This window comes from Dermacentor variabilis, chromosome 2, assembly GCF_050947875.1.
Source record: "Dermacentor variabilis isolate Ectoservices chromosome 2, ASM5094787v1, whole genome shotgun sequence".
NCBI classification, from domain to species: domain Eukaryota; kingdom Metazoa; phylum Arthropoda; class Arachnida; order Ixodida; family Ixodidae; genus Dermacentor; species Dermacentor variabilis.
Genome location: NC_134569.1, coordinates 248,439,965 through 248,456,104, shown reverse-complemented (window position 1 = coordinate 248,456,104; position 16,140 = coordinate 248,439,965). Strand labels below are relative to the sequence as shown.

The window sequence follows — 16,140 nt, the reverse complement described above, 5'->3', positions numbered from 1 at the left end:
AGTTCGCCGATATCTTTTGGAAACGGGCACTCCAGTATAGCCTCGAGCTTATCCTCACTCAGCAGAATGCGGCTGTTGTACAGCATGAATCCCGATAGCGCTATTCTGCTCGCAGCTATCTAAGCTTTGTTCGGCTTCAGCGAGATACCCATGGACCTCAGCATGTCTAGGACGTCTCTCAAGTGATGCAAGTGCTCCTCATATGTTTTCAAATAAACCCCTATGTCATCCAGATATGCGAGAGCATGTTGCCACTTCGTATCTCATAGCACTCCGTCCATCAATCCAAGTAGCGGGAGCTCCAACCAAACCAAAAGACATTCTCTTAAATTGAAAGAGCGCCCTGTGACAAGTGAAAGCCGTTTTCTCTTTGTCACACTTGTCCATTTCGACCTGAAAGTATCCACGACTAGCAATGAGCGTCGTCAAGTGCTTTGCCCCGCCTAGGTTAGACACTAAAGAGGAAATGGGGGGTAGGGTCTACGCATCCTTCTTCATAACCTCAATCAGCCTGCAGTAGTCTACACAAAGGCAATACCGTATTTATTCAAATCTAGGCCGGTAGTTTTTCTTCAAATAATGATATACGAAATTTTAGGGAGGGCTTAGATTTGCAAATTTTAAAGAATGCGCCAGTGTGGTATTTTCGAAGGTGGGTGTCAAAACTCCAGCTGTCCCGATGTAAAAAGCCGTTTATTGAACACATACAACCATATATACAACAAAGAACAGAAGCGCCCCCTGGGGAATAAAGAACTCAAATGAATAACGAAACTGAATACAACAGCCAGTTTGTAATTAAAAATTATAAATATGGTGCATAGCTAACGCCATCTAGAAAAGAGTATCGCAGCTGCTACTAGCCGTGCAAGTAGCCAACTGAAGTCACCATTTTGACCTGTGTCGTTTCGGCGTCCTGTGCGTGTGGCGTGGCGTTATAGTAAAGGCACTAAACAGACGATGCTACTATAGTGCCTCTTTAAAACGAAAGGTCGTGCTAGCCGCAGAGCCATCGTCAAACGTTCAAGCTCGGCGGGACATCAGCATTGATGAGAAAAATGCCAGTCAATGGAGGGGCAATGGGAGACACTTTCTTCCTGTGCCACAATGAGGAGACTGACAGCGATAAGGAAGATAACCGTGCGATACCAGAGAGGAGCTGTTCACCGAGATCGTGCCGCACTGTCTGCGCATGCGTCGGCACAGGGACGTGAGCGTGTGCGCGTCTACAATCATGCAAAACTAGCAGCGACGACAACGTAGAGTGAGCTCGGCATGTTCATATTAAACAAATGCTATTTTCATTTTGTGAATGCTGTCCTCCCTTTTTGTTCGGCTTACATTCGAGGTAAGTTTTATTTTTACTGGCTTCGGACATTCGGCGGTCAGCTTAGAAGCGGGGCCGGCCTAGATTCAAGTAAATACAATAAGTATCATCCTTCTTCGGGACAAGAACTACTGGGAAGCCCCATGAGCAGTTCAACTTTTCCACAATGCCTGTGTCAATGAGTTCTTATAAGGTGCTGTCAAGTGCTTTCCACTTAGTCAAGCTAATCGGCCAAGGATTACATTTCTGTGGGGCAGCGTCAACCGTGTCTATCCTGTGCCTGACTAGCAATATGCGGCCCGGACAGCCTGTGAAAATTGCATCGTATTCGTACAACAGCGACGACAGTCGTGCCCTTTCTCTCGGTGACATGTTGTTCACCTCTGACAAAAGTGGGTGCACTACCCCTCGCATAACCGTGGCACACTTTTCTGCTACCGTCTCTGTGTTACTCTCCTCGCCTTCACCGATTACCTTTTGCTCGTTTGGCTGTGGCTTGGTGCGGCCCACTCGTGCCGCACCTAGAGACTGGCATGTCTCTGCTGCCACGGGCGCTTTTGCAAGAAGCTTGAAAGCACCCGTTCTGTTCTCTCGGCAACCTCCGCTGCCAATGTCTATCACAATGCCTGACTTGACAAAAAAGTCTCAACCCCAGTTAACAGGCACTGATAGGCCGGGGAGATGTATGAGGCGTTGTTGCCTGACGCATTTATCCCAAACGATCACTAGCCTAGCTGCACCGTTGAATTATGCTGTGCCGGAAGCAAGTCGGAAGGTGGTGTCATTATCTCTAAAGTGGATATTGTTGTTGCAGAGATGATGCAACACCTTGTCACCAAATAAAGAAGCGCTTGCTCCAATATCCAATAATGCAGCAAATTTTTTGGGGGCTATTGTTAGCTTGATGAATGGTGCCGGCGAGTCCACAATGTCTTCTATGTGACAAGCCAAAGGCACGAGTAATCCGACAGCACCTGTTGTGTTCGAGATCTCTGCAGGGGATGCAAGGTGGATCACCAGCGGCCTCGCCTCGGCCCGGCGTGTGGCCGCAGTCACGGGCAATGCACCCTGGTCCACCACACCTGTAGCAATGGTGGCTGAAGCCTCGGTGGCTTGGGCGCCCGTCGCTCCAATCCGGCGGGCCGTAGCTTCCTCACTCTGTGGTTGATGTGTGCCACTCCTCCTGTCTTGCATTGGCCCCACTTTCCTGCCATTGTGCACTGTGTGCAGCGTTAGTCGGTGCTGTTTGCGGTGCCTAGGCGTACGGGTCCATGGGGCAGTGTGAAAATTCTTAACTATGCTGGACCTGCTTGTCAGTGAACGATGCCGATGCGCCGACTCCAGACGAGTGTGAAGCGATCACACCACTGTTCCACGTGCACCGAGGCTCGAGTGACAGCACCGTGGGTGGAGGCAGACTGTATGCCCACGCCGCGAGGATGTCCCCCTGGATGGGATTCGCCTCGGCAGCGAGTTCGTTTAGGTCTCTAAACCTACATCCTCTGAAGTAGGCCATAAAAGTCGTGTGCGCTTGCCATTGATGCACTCAACTTTCGCAGCATCGGTGGCGAGAGGGTTTGTGAGATGATAAAGTGCATCCATCGCTCGAACATACTCCAGCAGGGGCTCATCCGTATGCTAAGTGGGAAGCTCAAGCTCTCTCCTTAAATGTCACTCGTAGCTGGCAGGATGACATTTCTCGTGGACGTTCACACGGAACTCTCCTACCATGCGGCCTCCGTGTCCAGACAGTTGCGACCATCGAGCCGCCTGCTCAGTCAGTGAAACAGGGACCACGCGCGTGAGAAGTTCAACGTCTGAAAGCCCTGTTGCTTGCTGGTAATACTGCAGATGGTGGAGGTACTCATTTTCACTCATGCAATTGTGGTACCTACTGTAGGTAGGCATGTCTACCTTAATCCGTCGTTGCCAGCTCTGTGACGGGGCCTGCATTGTGCCTTGCAGGGCGTCGGCTAAGCTCTGCATGATTTGCAGCGCGTTCTGCAACATTGTCTTGCTCAACGGCAGACACACGCCCGGAGGTTCGGATGCCTCCGCTGCTCGGGTCGAGCTATTTACTGGCTTGTGTGCCTCTATGTCCGCATCGCAAAGCGGCGGGGTGACCAATGTGGCACGCCTCATATCAGGGCTAACCCCTGTCAACGTGGCATTTCCGTAATCCTGACTGTTCTGCGTGAAGAACTCAAAACCAAAGCTGCCGGCATGTTTGGCAGCTGCCGCCGCCTAAGCAATAGGTCTCTGATTCTGCACCACTACATCTGACAACATGAACAAATCTGAGAGGTCAGACAAGCCAGCCGCCATTGTTTGCTGAAACGTCGGTAGTCCTAGAGCCAACACACAGAAGACTCGTCGTGTTGCCAAATTCCATCCATGTTCGTAGCGCCAAATGTGTGCGTACGCTCTGCATGTGGCTAGGGCTGAAGGCAAGCTCCGGATCTAGTCACACACAGTCGTTCCTTGGTATTCCCCAACCCGTAGCACATATAATCGCAGCTACATTGGGTTCAAACGAATGAGGTAGCCAGCAGCATCAACACTAGCTACGTTCATTGCTACAAGCAATAAATGACTCTGGCAGAAGGAAGCCCTCTTTGCAATAAGTAATAAATAGCATAGTTTCGTTGCTTGAGATAGTTAGGCAAATGAGGGCGCTCACAGTTCGCAGCAGGGAATCCAGTCCAGCAGGTTAGAGGTCGGGCACCAGAGAGAGAGAGAGTCTTGCCCGGTGGCGCTTTTTCATACCTTTTTACCTTTGCAAGAAGAATGTCCTCCTCGCTCGTCACATACCTTCCAGCGTGTTGGGGGCAGGGGGGGGATGCGCACGTTGTGAGAGCGAGGGAGAACCTGGAGAGGGTGTAGTGCATCTCGCCCTTGTCTATGCCAGCTCTCGACGCGTTCGCGACGATGTGGGGGAAAACGAGCGCGTGTGCTCCCCACAAAGGTTGCCACTCCGACACGATTGCTTAAATCAAGCTCAAATAGCAGATGGTGCTCGACTCGTCCTGGAAAGGAGTGCTGTATTGCTGTGCAAGGGTACTATTTCAAACATGACAGTGTTTGAATGTACATAAATAAATTACCTTCTTTGAAACAGAGCCGGTCTCTCAATTTTTTCATGCCACCTTGTATGTCATGCCCCAAGATTATAATGAGACAATGAGCAAAGATGGTGCTCCCATTATGGCATAACAGCAAAGGCAAATGAACAAAGGGAAAGAAAGGTGTTGCAACCAGGAGTAATGCCTTCAAACCAGAAAGTGTGAAAAAAGTGCACACTGCACTACGCACCTGCAGTGAACTCCACCCAGATCTCGTCCCATACAGCAGATGGAGACTCGTCAGGTGCCTTGCCCTCTGCAAGACAAGCCACACACAGTGAGACACCGAGAAGAAGGAAATTCCCTCACCATACCACTACTTTCTTTAAACAGCACATGGATAGTGTAATGTGACATTGTGACAATGCTGTGACATTTCAAGACTGGCAATGAGTAAAAAATCTCACAGGGTGACAAAATTACAATTTAAAAAATGTTTACTTCTCAACTCCCATGCAAATTTCGATGTTAAAGGCATGAATAAATAGTGAAAAGAAAAGGCTAAAAAGGAAAAGTTGCATGAAATATCTCGTGCATTCCAGAGATCTTACGTGGGCTAGAGTTCATGTTATTGCTGTTGCAAAGCTTTGTGAAAACTGAGTATGCTCAAGCAATGCCAGAAATAAATAGTCCAACAGTGAGTAATGGTGATTGGGATGCCCACTTAATTACAAGAATTTATATGCTCAGTGGCTCACAAATCAGGCACTGTGCACAAGAAAGCTGTCAAAGTAAATGTCAGTCAAGTGCATTAAATTGTGTGCATCATGTAGAACAAGACAGAATGTGACGCAGTGACTACACAACAAAGGTGCGCCCTCTGGTGAGATGACGTTGGCTTTTGGGCTCAACCAAGAACTTGAACTGAATTGTGACTTCCCCGTGGAACACCACCTAGGCAGGCACAATCACTCAACCATTTACTGCATTCCATTTTGTTGCACATACAAATCACTTAGTGAAATTTCAGCCACGCAATACCTTGTCTTAAACAAAATGAATGCAGGGACTTGTAGGTGCTCTGAAAATTCAACCTCCTAAAACAATGCACCGAGTATGTGTCGAAGGATGTGCACTGAGCTCTAGAAATATTTTATTGCGATAGCAATTATATGGACACAACCAGGCCTGCTGCTGCTGCCGTGCTTCCATATGCCAGCATTTTGACGAGTGTCTCAGGTCATCAAGTGTGATGTGTTCATGTTGGCCAGTGCGTGCTGACACCATGCTTGTTAATTCAGTTAAAGGGAAGCTGAAGAGTCTGTCGAATTCGATAAGAGGCTCATATACGGATGCGAGAACCCTATAAACCATGGACGTAAAATTTTGGGCGGGATTTTTCACCTAGGAACGACGTAATCGCCGGTTAAAATTGCGCTGTTGCTGCGCCCCCCGTCGAGCGCCGCGTGCTGCTGCTGACGCTGACAATGCGAGTGGAGACCAGAAATCGCGGTGTAGTGACGTCAGCACTGGTGTTTCGCTCCTTCGCACTCTCCACGAACGTGCCTGACCGTGCTCGTTTCTGCGTGCGTGCCGTCATAATCTATCTCGCTTGAGCCTGCATTCCTTTGTTTGTGTGTATGTAGAGTGGTAGTTGACGTGCGCAGCATCAATTGAAGTGATGGGCCAATCACGCCAGCGTTCTGTGCAGCCTACGGCTGCATGAACACCAGCGGCCGCGACGGTGTTCATTACTCCCCGCAAGACAAGAAGCTTGCAGCTAAGTGGGAGGCTGCTGTGAATCGAAAGAATTTCAAGCGCTCAAGAACAACAGTGCTGTGCTCTAACCACTTCCGTGATGACGATTACTACCAGAGTTTATCAATATTGCGTGAATGAGTGAGAGTACGGCTTTCTGCTAGCAGGCTTTCTAAACACAGTGCGATAAGGTCAGGGCAACGAACGCACAATGGGGGGACGGGTGCGGGTGGACTGATGGTAACTGGTCTTGGAAGACGTTATGAATACACGAACTCGTCCAAACCTGGATTTTGATTGATTGCTAGCTCCTTCGTGTTAGCATGATGAACGGAAGGTATATGTTCATCTACCCTTGACGCAGGTTTCGTTGCAAACCGCCGTTAATTAAACGGCGGTTTGCATGAGTGAGAGTACGGCTTCCTGTTAGCAGGATTTCTAAACGCAGCGAGAAAAGGTCGGGGCAACGAACGCACAAAGGCAGGACGGGTGCGGGCGGACTGATGGTAACTGGTCTTGGAAGACCTTATGAATACACGAACTCGTCCAAACCTGGATTTTGATTTACTGCTAGATCCTTCCTGTTAGCACACTGGACGGAAGGTACATGTTCATCTCCCACCCTTGACGCGTGTTTGGTCGCAAACCGCCGTTAATGTTCTATTCGCACATGTGTTGTGAAACAGCCAACATGCAGCTACCATAATGCCGTGCAAGTGTGAAATTTTCATGTGTTTGAAAGCAGGCGCACGCCAGGACGCTGCGCTCCCCCTTGCGCACAGAGAGAAACCGGCTGTCTCACATAGTCGACGGAATTCGCTGCCTTTCCGGTTATGAGTAGCGTGCGGATGGCGCGCTGATGAAGGCCATTACACGTGCTACAAGAGCCGGAAAACTTTGCCCCCATGTAAACCGTCTGTGTAGATTGCCAACAGCTTTGGGGCAGCGCATAAATGCCGACGATCGCATCCTTCCTTACGTTCCACGAGGAGGCATGCAGGAACATAGCAGTACAGTTGTTTGCCTGGAAACGAACTCACTGGATCGCTGAATACAGCTTTGCAAAAAACATGCTCACAATACATGCTCACCAAAGAACATTTCTAACACGAGGAGATGCTAACACTTCGTTTTCGTTCGCGTCGAAAGTACTGCTTGCTACCAGCATCTTTTGCTTCTTGGAGAGGCCGGCTACGTATACGTGTAGGGAGCAACGCCGAACTCCTTAGAGAAACGCAAGCTCTCGAAATTTACCATTACCGTCTCACCAAACCACAGCGCCAAACCACCTTGCACCGTGCTTCATGTGTGGCGGCAGCGGCCGGTCCAGACGAACGCCAATGTTGACGTCACGAGGCGCCCGACCAATCACAGGCGGAAACGAGGTGCGCGAGCTGCCCGAGTCTGCTGCTGCACTTTTCGTCGAAATAAAATCTGTTTGCACTTTCTTTCGCTCAATTTCGATGCGATATTCGAATTCAGAGGGTTGAAAACCATTACGTACAGCTGTTCACTCATTTTTTCTGGAAAACTCTTCAGCTTCCCTTTAATAAGCGAATGTTTACAAGTTTATATGAACAATAAAACTGCTATCCTTACTTTGTGCAGCTGTGTACTGATCTGGTATCATAATTGTTTCGCTTTTCGGGGGAAGACTGTTAACTTTTCATAAATGTTCGACTTATCAATAGGACATACAATTACCTCAGGCTTGTGCCTAATACTAGAGTTGTGCGAATACGTAATAGTAGATTCTGAATGGAATATTTAATATTGAATCGAGTCAGGAAAAATGTCAAATATTGAATTGAATATTGAATAGCAGAATGTTTTCCACAAAATCTAATGTTTACAAATTTCGGGCAAGAAAACATGGTGCTGCACATGCTCGGGAGTCTCCTAGCATTGCATAACAAGAATGAACAAGAATGTAGGATAAAGTTATCAGTAACTTTGTTACATAGAAATAGAGACATACAGCACGGTCTACTCCTAATAAAGGGAACAACGAATTAGTATGACAGTCCCAATTACAGCCGAGTTCTAGCATAAAAAAATCTCGAAAATATATTTTTATCAATAGAATTTCTGTTGAATAGAATCAAGCACTTTTTTTTTCCTCTGAAACTAATGAATTAGAGACGTTCTGTTGTACTAAATACCAATGATGTTTTCAGTTTAATAGTCGACTTGTATTCTGCAGCAATCTTTTATGCATGGCAAAGAAAGCTTCGTTTTCTAGTTTTTATCCAAAATGCAGAAGGGCTATCCCAACTTCACAGCACCTGGGTCATCCCAAGGCTAATCTGTGTGACCGCGCATCACATGACTTGCGTAGCCATCGTTGACAGTAAACAGGAGGCCCCATCGATACCATTTCATTGCCAGGCTCGGCATGATTTGCCACCTGTCACAGGTTCTAACATCTGAAGGGTCACGGCAAGTTTGTGCGATGCTCCCCCTTCCAACCCCCTTCTCCTCCCAACTTGCAATGCAATGCAACCAGGTCACAGAGTATGACACTTTCTTGCCAGCCGTGCAAATCCTAAACTAGTCTTGTGACAGGTTGTGCGAGGGCCCAAAAAAGGTCGAGGTGTGTCTACAACTGGCGTCGGTAACGAGAGACTGCCCTTCCGTGTGCTGTAAAGAGGTCAGCCGTGAACAACCTTGTTGCCATCCCGTGCCCTCATTTTCATTTGTGAGGCAGTTCGTCGGCTTTCTTAAAGTCGCACAGCTGCTGCAAATAGATTTGCGTCAATTTGGCACCAAACCATAACCTTCCCCGACACCTAATGATGCCCGATGGCAACGCCAGACACCGATTAGGCCTAATGGCTTAGGTAGTATGGCCGAGACAAAAATTCACTGCTGGCCGATGTGGTAACAGGCTGAAAGCCATTGCGAAATGCTTGCTGCTAATATGTTTATAAGTGTGGTTCATCATGTGATCGGTCCCGAGGTCACAAGTGTGGGTCAGATTGAAGGCTGTTGAAGTGGCGTGAAGTACATTGCTGCATATGCGATATGATCTGCATGCCTGTCAGTGGCTAATCGGCCCAATCTTCACACTTTATGAAATACATGTTGCTTCTGTTGCTGTTCCTTCTGTCTGCAGCGTCATGTTATCTTTTCGATCGGTCCTGTGCCGTACAAGCCTCGTACCGACAGAAGTGGTGCCATTCTGCAAAGTGCGCCGTTCGGGCGTTGCATGTGTGATCCCCACATCGGGCCAATGTCAGGATGGACTCACAGTGACCAAGTCCACAGCCACATCAGCCCATCCACAGAGCATTCAACACTTCTTTTGTGCCTAAAACAATGTGAAACTCTCGCTTGGGCAGAACTGAGCACAAGCGGCTCTGCAGCACAAGCAACGAATGTGGCACTTCGTGGATCTCTACACCAAATATTCTAAAAATCAAATAGTAGATATTTTATATTTGCACACTCCTACTTAACACATACCTTCTGTGCAAGTTCAGCAATGTGCATTGTTTTTCTTCCTCTAAGGCACATCCATGAGACGGTTGCCAACTACTCTGATGACACTGTAGTGTTTCCTAATCACCATTAGCACGCCAGGTCAGGTAAACCACTATTTTACCCAGGCAACTTCAAGAACTATATTGATCAGTTACATGAACCACTTTAGCCACACTTCATGAATTTTTCAACTATGGTTGAAGAATGAGGTTTTGACACTACCATACAGAATAAACTTGCCCTTATATAACAGATCATCGAAGTACAGTTTTTTTCCGTACATTAATATGTGATACAGAAATCTCAAATAGCCAAGATGGAGAGATATTGTCGTCAAAAATATAATGCCATTATTGGCTGTGTGGCTGTTAACAATAGGTTGGTATTGTGGGAGAATACTTACACTCATCATAATTTTTCCAGGCCCCACACACCCTCACGTTCACACTCACCTCCACTCACACTTACAAGCACTCACTCGCACTCATGTCTGCTCACACTCACTGACACTCGCTCGCACTCCCCTCCACCCAGACTCACTGGCACTCACTCACACTCGCACTCACTGGCACTCACTTGCATAGGTCGGAAGTGCGCGAATATACCCACTCATACTCACTCAACATAACTTTTGCAGGCCCCGCACTCACTTGCACTCAGCTCCACTCACACTCGCTGGCACTCACTTGCATAGGTCAGCAGTGCACGAGAATACTCACTCACACTCACCGTAATTTTTCCAGGCCCCGCACTCACTCTCACCTCCACTCACACTCACTGGCACTCACTCGCACTCACACTCGCTGGCACTCATTTGCATAGATCGGCACAGCGGGAGAATACTCACTCACCATAATTTTTCCAGGCACCGCACTCACCTCCACTCACACTCACTCGCACTTACCTCCACTCATACTCACTGGCACTCACTCACACTCACCTCCACTCACACTCACTGGCACTCACAAATACTCACCTCTGCTCACACTCACACTCGCTGGCACTCACTTGCACATGTCGGCAGTGCGGGAGAATACTCACTCACATTCACCATAATTTTTCTAGGCCCTGCACTCACCTCCACTCACTCACTGGCACTCACTCACACTCGCACTCACCTCCACTTACACTCACTTGCATAGGTCGGCAGTGCGGGAGAATACTCACTCACACTCATTCACCATAATTTTTCCAGTCCCTGCACTCACTCGCACTCACCTCCACTCACACTCACTGGCATTCACTCACACTCACCTCCGCTCACACTCACTGGTACTCACTAACACTCACCTCTACTCACACTCACTGGTACTCACTAACACTCACCTTCGCTCACATCCACTGGCACTCACTCAGACTTGCACTCACCTCCACTCACACTCGCTGCCACTCACTTGCATAGGTCGGCAGTGCGGGAGAATACTCACACTCACTCACCATAACTTTTCCAGGATCCACACTCACCTCCACTCACACTCACTCGTACTCACCTCCACTCACACTCACATCCGCTCACACTCACCTCTGCTCACACTCACTCGCACTCACCTCCACTCACACTCAATTGCACTTGCATTCGCTTCCACTCACATTCACCTCTACTCACACTTAATGGCACTCGCACTCACTCCCACTCACATTCACTGGCACTCACTCGACTCACACTCACCTCCACTCACACTCAGCCGTGCTCACACTAACTGGCACTCACCTCCACTCACACTCACTCACACTCGCACTCACCTCCACTCACACTTAATGGCACTCGCACTTCTACTCACATTCACTGGCACTCACACTCACCCCGCTCATACACTCACAGTCGCACTCACCTCCACTCACACACTCACACTCGCACTCACCTCCACTCACACTTAATGGCACTCGCACTCACTTGCACTCACTTCCACTCACATTCGCTGGCACTCACTCGCACTCACCTCCACTCACACTCACCTCTGCTCACATTAACTGGCGCTCACTCGCAGTCACCTCCGCTCACACTCACTTACACTAGCACTCACCTCCACTCACACTTAATGGCACTCGCACTCACTTCCACTCACATTCACTGGCACTCACTCGGACTCACACTCACTGGCACTAACTTGCACTCGCCTCCCCTCACACTCACTGGCACTCACCTCCACTCACACTCACTGGCACTCACTCGCACTTGCACTCACCTCCACTCATACTCACCTCCACTCACACTCACTGGCACTCGCACTCACCTCCGCACATGCTTACTGATGCTCATGTCCACTCACACATATTGGCACTCACTCAGACTCGCACTCACGTCTTTGAAATGAGTGTGAGTGAATGTGACTGAGTGCACTCATGAGTGAGTGTGCCGCCCTCTGCCTGTCACAATTCGTATGTATTCAGACCGAAGCTTCCAACTTAGCACCTATTACGTCTGGAGTGCGACAAGGCAGTGTTTTGGGCCCAGTTTTATTTTTAATATACCTAAACGATTTGTCTTCCCGATTACAGAGTAAAATCTGTCTATTCACTGACAACTGATTTTCGAATGAAATTGATTGCAATGATTATAACCGTTTCCGCCTTTTGTTGGTGTCAGGAGTGGCAGATGACTAAATGCCCAAGCATAAGTAGTGCTAACAGTAAGTAGAAACAGGTATCTGATTTTACTTACATTATTGATGACACACCTCTCACGTGTATATTTCAGGGGAAATATTTAGGTGTCACTTTAACAAACGCTTTCCGATGGGAAACTCATGTTAACAATATAACCTCAAGTGGAAATTAATGTATATGCTGAACGCCAAAGCGACTCATCTTTCTGAGAAAATGCCTTCGTCTGGCGCTAGCAGATACAAATCTGCTGGCTTACGAAATGCTTGTTTGACCAGTGTTGGAGTACGCCAGTATTCTTTGATTTATGTACTCAAAAGAACTTACAAGAGGGGATGCAGAGGAAGGCAATAAGGTTCATTTATAATAAATACAAGTTAACGGATTCATCAACTGTATTAAAAAGAGCTGCTTTATTAACAGTGCAAAGTAAGGCAAAATTAGCACGACTAAAGTTCTTGTTTCAATTTGTTCATGGTGACAAAACAATTGCGCATCCGTACAAAGTTATTTTAATCGTTCTAGGTCAACATGCCACAAGCAGTCCAGAACACCTAATGAATACACCTTTAATTCAAATTGCTTTAAATATTCATATTTCCTTAAAACTATTAGGGAATGAAATGAACTTTGTCCTTACATTACAAATGCATTATATTTAAATAACTTCATGACTTCGAGTGGCCGCCAACTTCAATAGCATTAGCTCGGAGCTTGCCCCTCGTTGATCAACGAGGAGGGAACGGCATGTAGACCAGATGGGTTTAATACATCGCTATGGGCGAGTGAACATCGAGCAACAGAGCACCGTAGTGTATGCCAGGGACTACAAAAGTTAGAAGCAGAGTTCTTATCTAAAGAGCATTGTGCTCATCCTTTACATCCCGTACGCGGTTCTATCTTCACAGCACTGGAGTCTGGCACAAACAATTGCAATGCATTTTTAAGCTTCGAAGGACGCATGGGTGTTATTTGTGTACTCGCGCATGGCGTGCCATTCATTCGGTGTGTATCGGAATGGAAAAAAAAAAAGAAAGCTATTGCGCGGCGTCTGTGCGTGCATAAAAAACGCACCGCGGGCACAGGCTAAAGCAACAACAATAGAAAAAAGAACTGCGCATGTGACATGGGGGGGGGGGGGTTAGGTAGGGGAAGGGGGTAGCGAGCCGGGCAAGTCACTATAATAATTTTTTAAAATCTGCTTTGGAAAAGAGGTGCCGCGCGGCTGCTGTTCTTGTTGCCATGATGATGCAAACCCCAAGCATGTGTACCGCCACTCTCCTAAAGTATCGCTTGCCCGAAAGGGCCATAATTGAAGGGCGCCTTGGTGCTAGCATCAAAATGAGCAACTGCATTAACTTGACCAATAGGACCTATGCGGAGATTCACACGGCCATAGCACACGGCGGTCTGGAACACGAGCACGGTTTGAATAGTTATTGTTGAGTGACCTAGAACCCTCCATGCCTAGAATACTGGGAGCACACTGGGACAGTGTCCAAAGCGCCGGCTCCCACATGAGGCTTTTGCAGGGAACTGCTGCGTTGCGCCACTGCTGTGCTGGACTCGTGGGCTTTCTGCGCTCGGCAAGCAAGTGGAAAGCCAGGCACATCTGCTACATGCTGTAGTTTTCTTGCATTCAGTTTCTACGCAAGACACTTGGAGGTTATTTAACTTCAGTGGTGCGGTATGCCACAGAACTTACACATCTTGAAGCGTTGTCTTAAGGCTGGAGCAGCAAGATAATGCAAAAATCATGTGTCGAACGGTATCAGCATGGCCTAGTTTTGGTGCTAGAGTTTGGAAACGGTAATTCGGGAGCTGTACGTGTGTAGAAAGGCGCAAAATGAAGTCGTACACACAAGAAGAGAACGAAAACAGTTATTCGCATGGGTAATTGGGCAAAAGGGCGATACATGCAATTATTAAGACTAACGAAAAAAACACCTAAATTACTCGCACAATGAACTGCAGTGCATAGGTGCAGTTACAGCTTCGCTCACCACTATGAGCTTTCCAGTCACGGTTGCCAGTGGTTTACAGCCATATCCAAATGTCTTCATTCGACAATTTGTTAGCCTCCACTAGTACTTTATTTAACAAAGAGCACCGAAACAGAGCTTAAGGAAAACAGGATAAAGAGTAAGGACAGCTATAGTGCTGTAATCATTTTAGCTTATTCCGCTTCAGAGATAGCGTGCAGCAACAAGCTTCGCCGTGCTTAGACGAAGCTTGTATTAAATGCAAGCATTAGAAATAAAAGCACTGCCAGGTAAACTTTATTCCAGAAGGTCTTACAGAAAAGGTGTCCCATGGAAAGAGACTTTACAGATATCCAGATAAAATTAAAGGCATAGATACCAGCATTCTTGCTGCATACATTAAATAACTGCCGAATCAAAAATACGGCATGCAATGTGCAAACGTAAAAATGTCATTTCAATCACTTTAGAAAATTGTTCAGGAATAGAAACCTGGTCTATGTAATTAATAAATATGATCAACAAATAAAGAGATCTCCTATGTTCCGTGCCTGACAAAAATATAACACGAGACACAAAATATTAATCATAAACAGGTAGAGAGTGCAAGTTTCGGAGTATGCTGGGGTCAGTCATGCATCGGCTTTGTTTCTTTCTACAGGGATCACTGTACATCAATAAAAAGAATTTCATCCGAGGTGCTGGGATTGCTTCACCATAAAAAGTGCAATAGATGAGAACGTTTCAAACAGATTCATATAACCCAGTCTCACGTACAGCAGCTTAACTTCATATATTTTGAAGATGCACGGTGCTTAGCGTTCGCGCGTTTCAAAGACTTCACAAAGAAATGGAGACGAGTAGTTACATAGAAAGCAATAATTTCGGCGACAAGTGAGTCCGTGCGAATGGAGCAGCCGACCGCAACTTCCCGCTTTTTCCTTATGAGTTCAGTAAAGTCCATGCATCATGCTTTCATGATGAAGCTCCCGAGTACTGAAACACCTTGTGAACAAGTCCTCAAAATCTCTAATAAATCTACAGAGATGGCCAAACGGGTACAGCAAGCCTACCTTAACCTGCAGCTAGATGTGTGTAGTCAGCTGCGCTCAGCTGACTAAAATATTTTTTCATAGTTAGTAGAATATTGCGACAGTGTTCACACTTTGTTTTCAGAACAAACTTCCTAATCACACAGCTGCGCTAATGTAAAAAATGAGCCTTTCATCACTTTTTTGAGACACACGTTCGGCATGATCCGGTTCTGCACTGGACTGGTTGCCTTCTTCTATCAGCCTTTTGATCAAGCCACATTTTCTGGCTTTGCACCACCTGCATCATCTTGACATCATCATTGGCTCTGAACTGATGTAATGATGCAATGCCCAGCAATACGGTTGAGGTGCGTAACTACAGAATGAGCAAAAAGAAATGAGAAAGTAAAGAAGCATCGGGAGCGGTGATGCCAATGTGGGGACAACATTATGTCATATGACAGCTCAATATGAGAAGCGACAGAGGTTAGGAGACTGGAGGTGATGATGTAATGCAGAGACAACATTAATAAGATTACGCCACATGATTAAAAAGGTGCAGGAGCTTTACTTTACGTATGATAGGTCAATGAGAAGAGAGAAAGGAGTGAGGTCTGGAGGTGATATGTCGTGGAAACATTCGGTCAACCCGTCAGAAGCATTGAATCTTACATCTGCATCATCTGCATCTGTGAGGCCCCTGCTCGTTTTAGAAAATTTTGCATTTCTGCATAAATTTATTTTTTTCTACATTGAAATGAATATATAGCTCCTACTGGCCCAACCGTTTATGCATTTTTATGTGAAAGTTTACCTGTTACAACAGCCTTGTTATATAATCCGCGAGTCCTCTCTTAAATCATTAACAAGTAACTTGTCTCATGCTATCA

The 16,140-nt window shown here is 46.9% G+C and overlaps 1 protein-coding gene across 2 annotated transcripts in view; it reads right to left on the bottom strand.

The window, feature by feature from the left end:
• Positions 1–16,140, bottom strand: part of LOC142573223 (proteasome adapter and scaffold protein ECM29-like) — a 297,184-nt gene that overhangs the window by 78,932 nt on the left and 202,112 nt on the right. For both annotated transcript variants that reach the window (XM_075682816.1, XM_075682817.1), the window contains exon 22: positions 4,640–4,705. In XM_075682816.1, the coding sequence (XP_075538931.1) occupies positions 4,640–4,705 (66 nt within the window). The remainder of the gene's footprint in view (positions 1–4,639; positions 4,706–16,140) is intronic.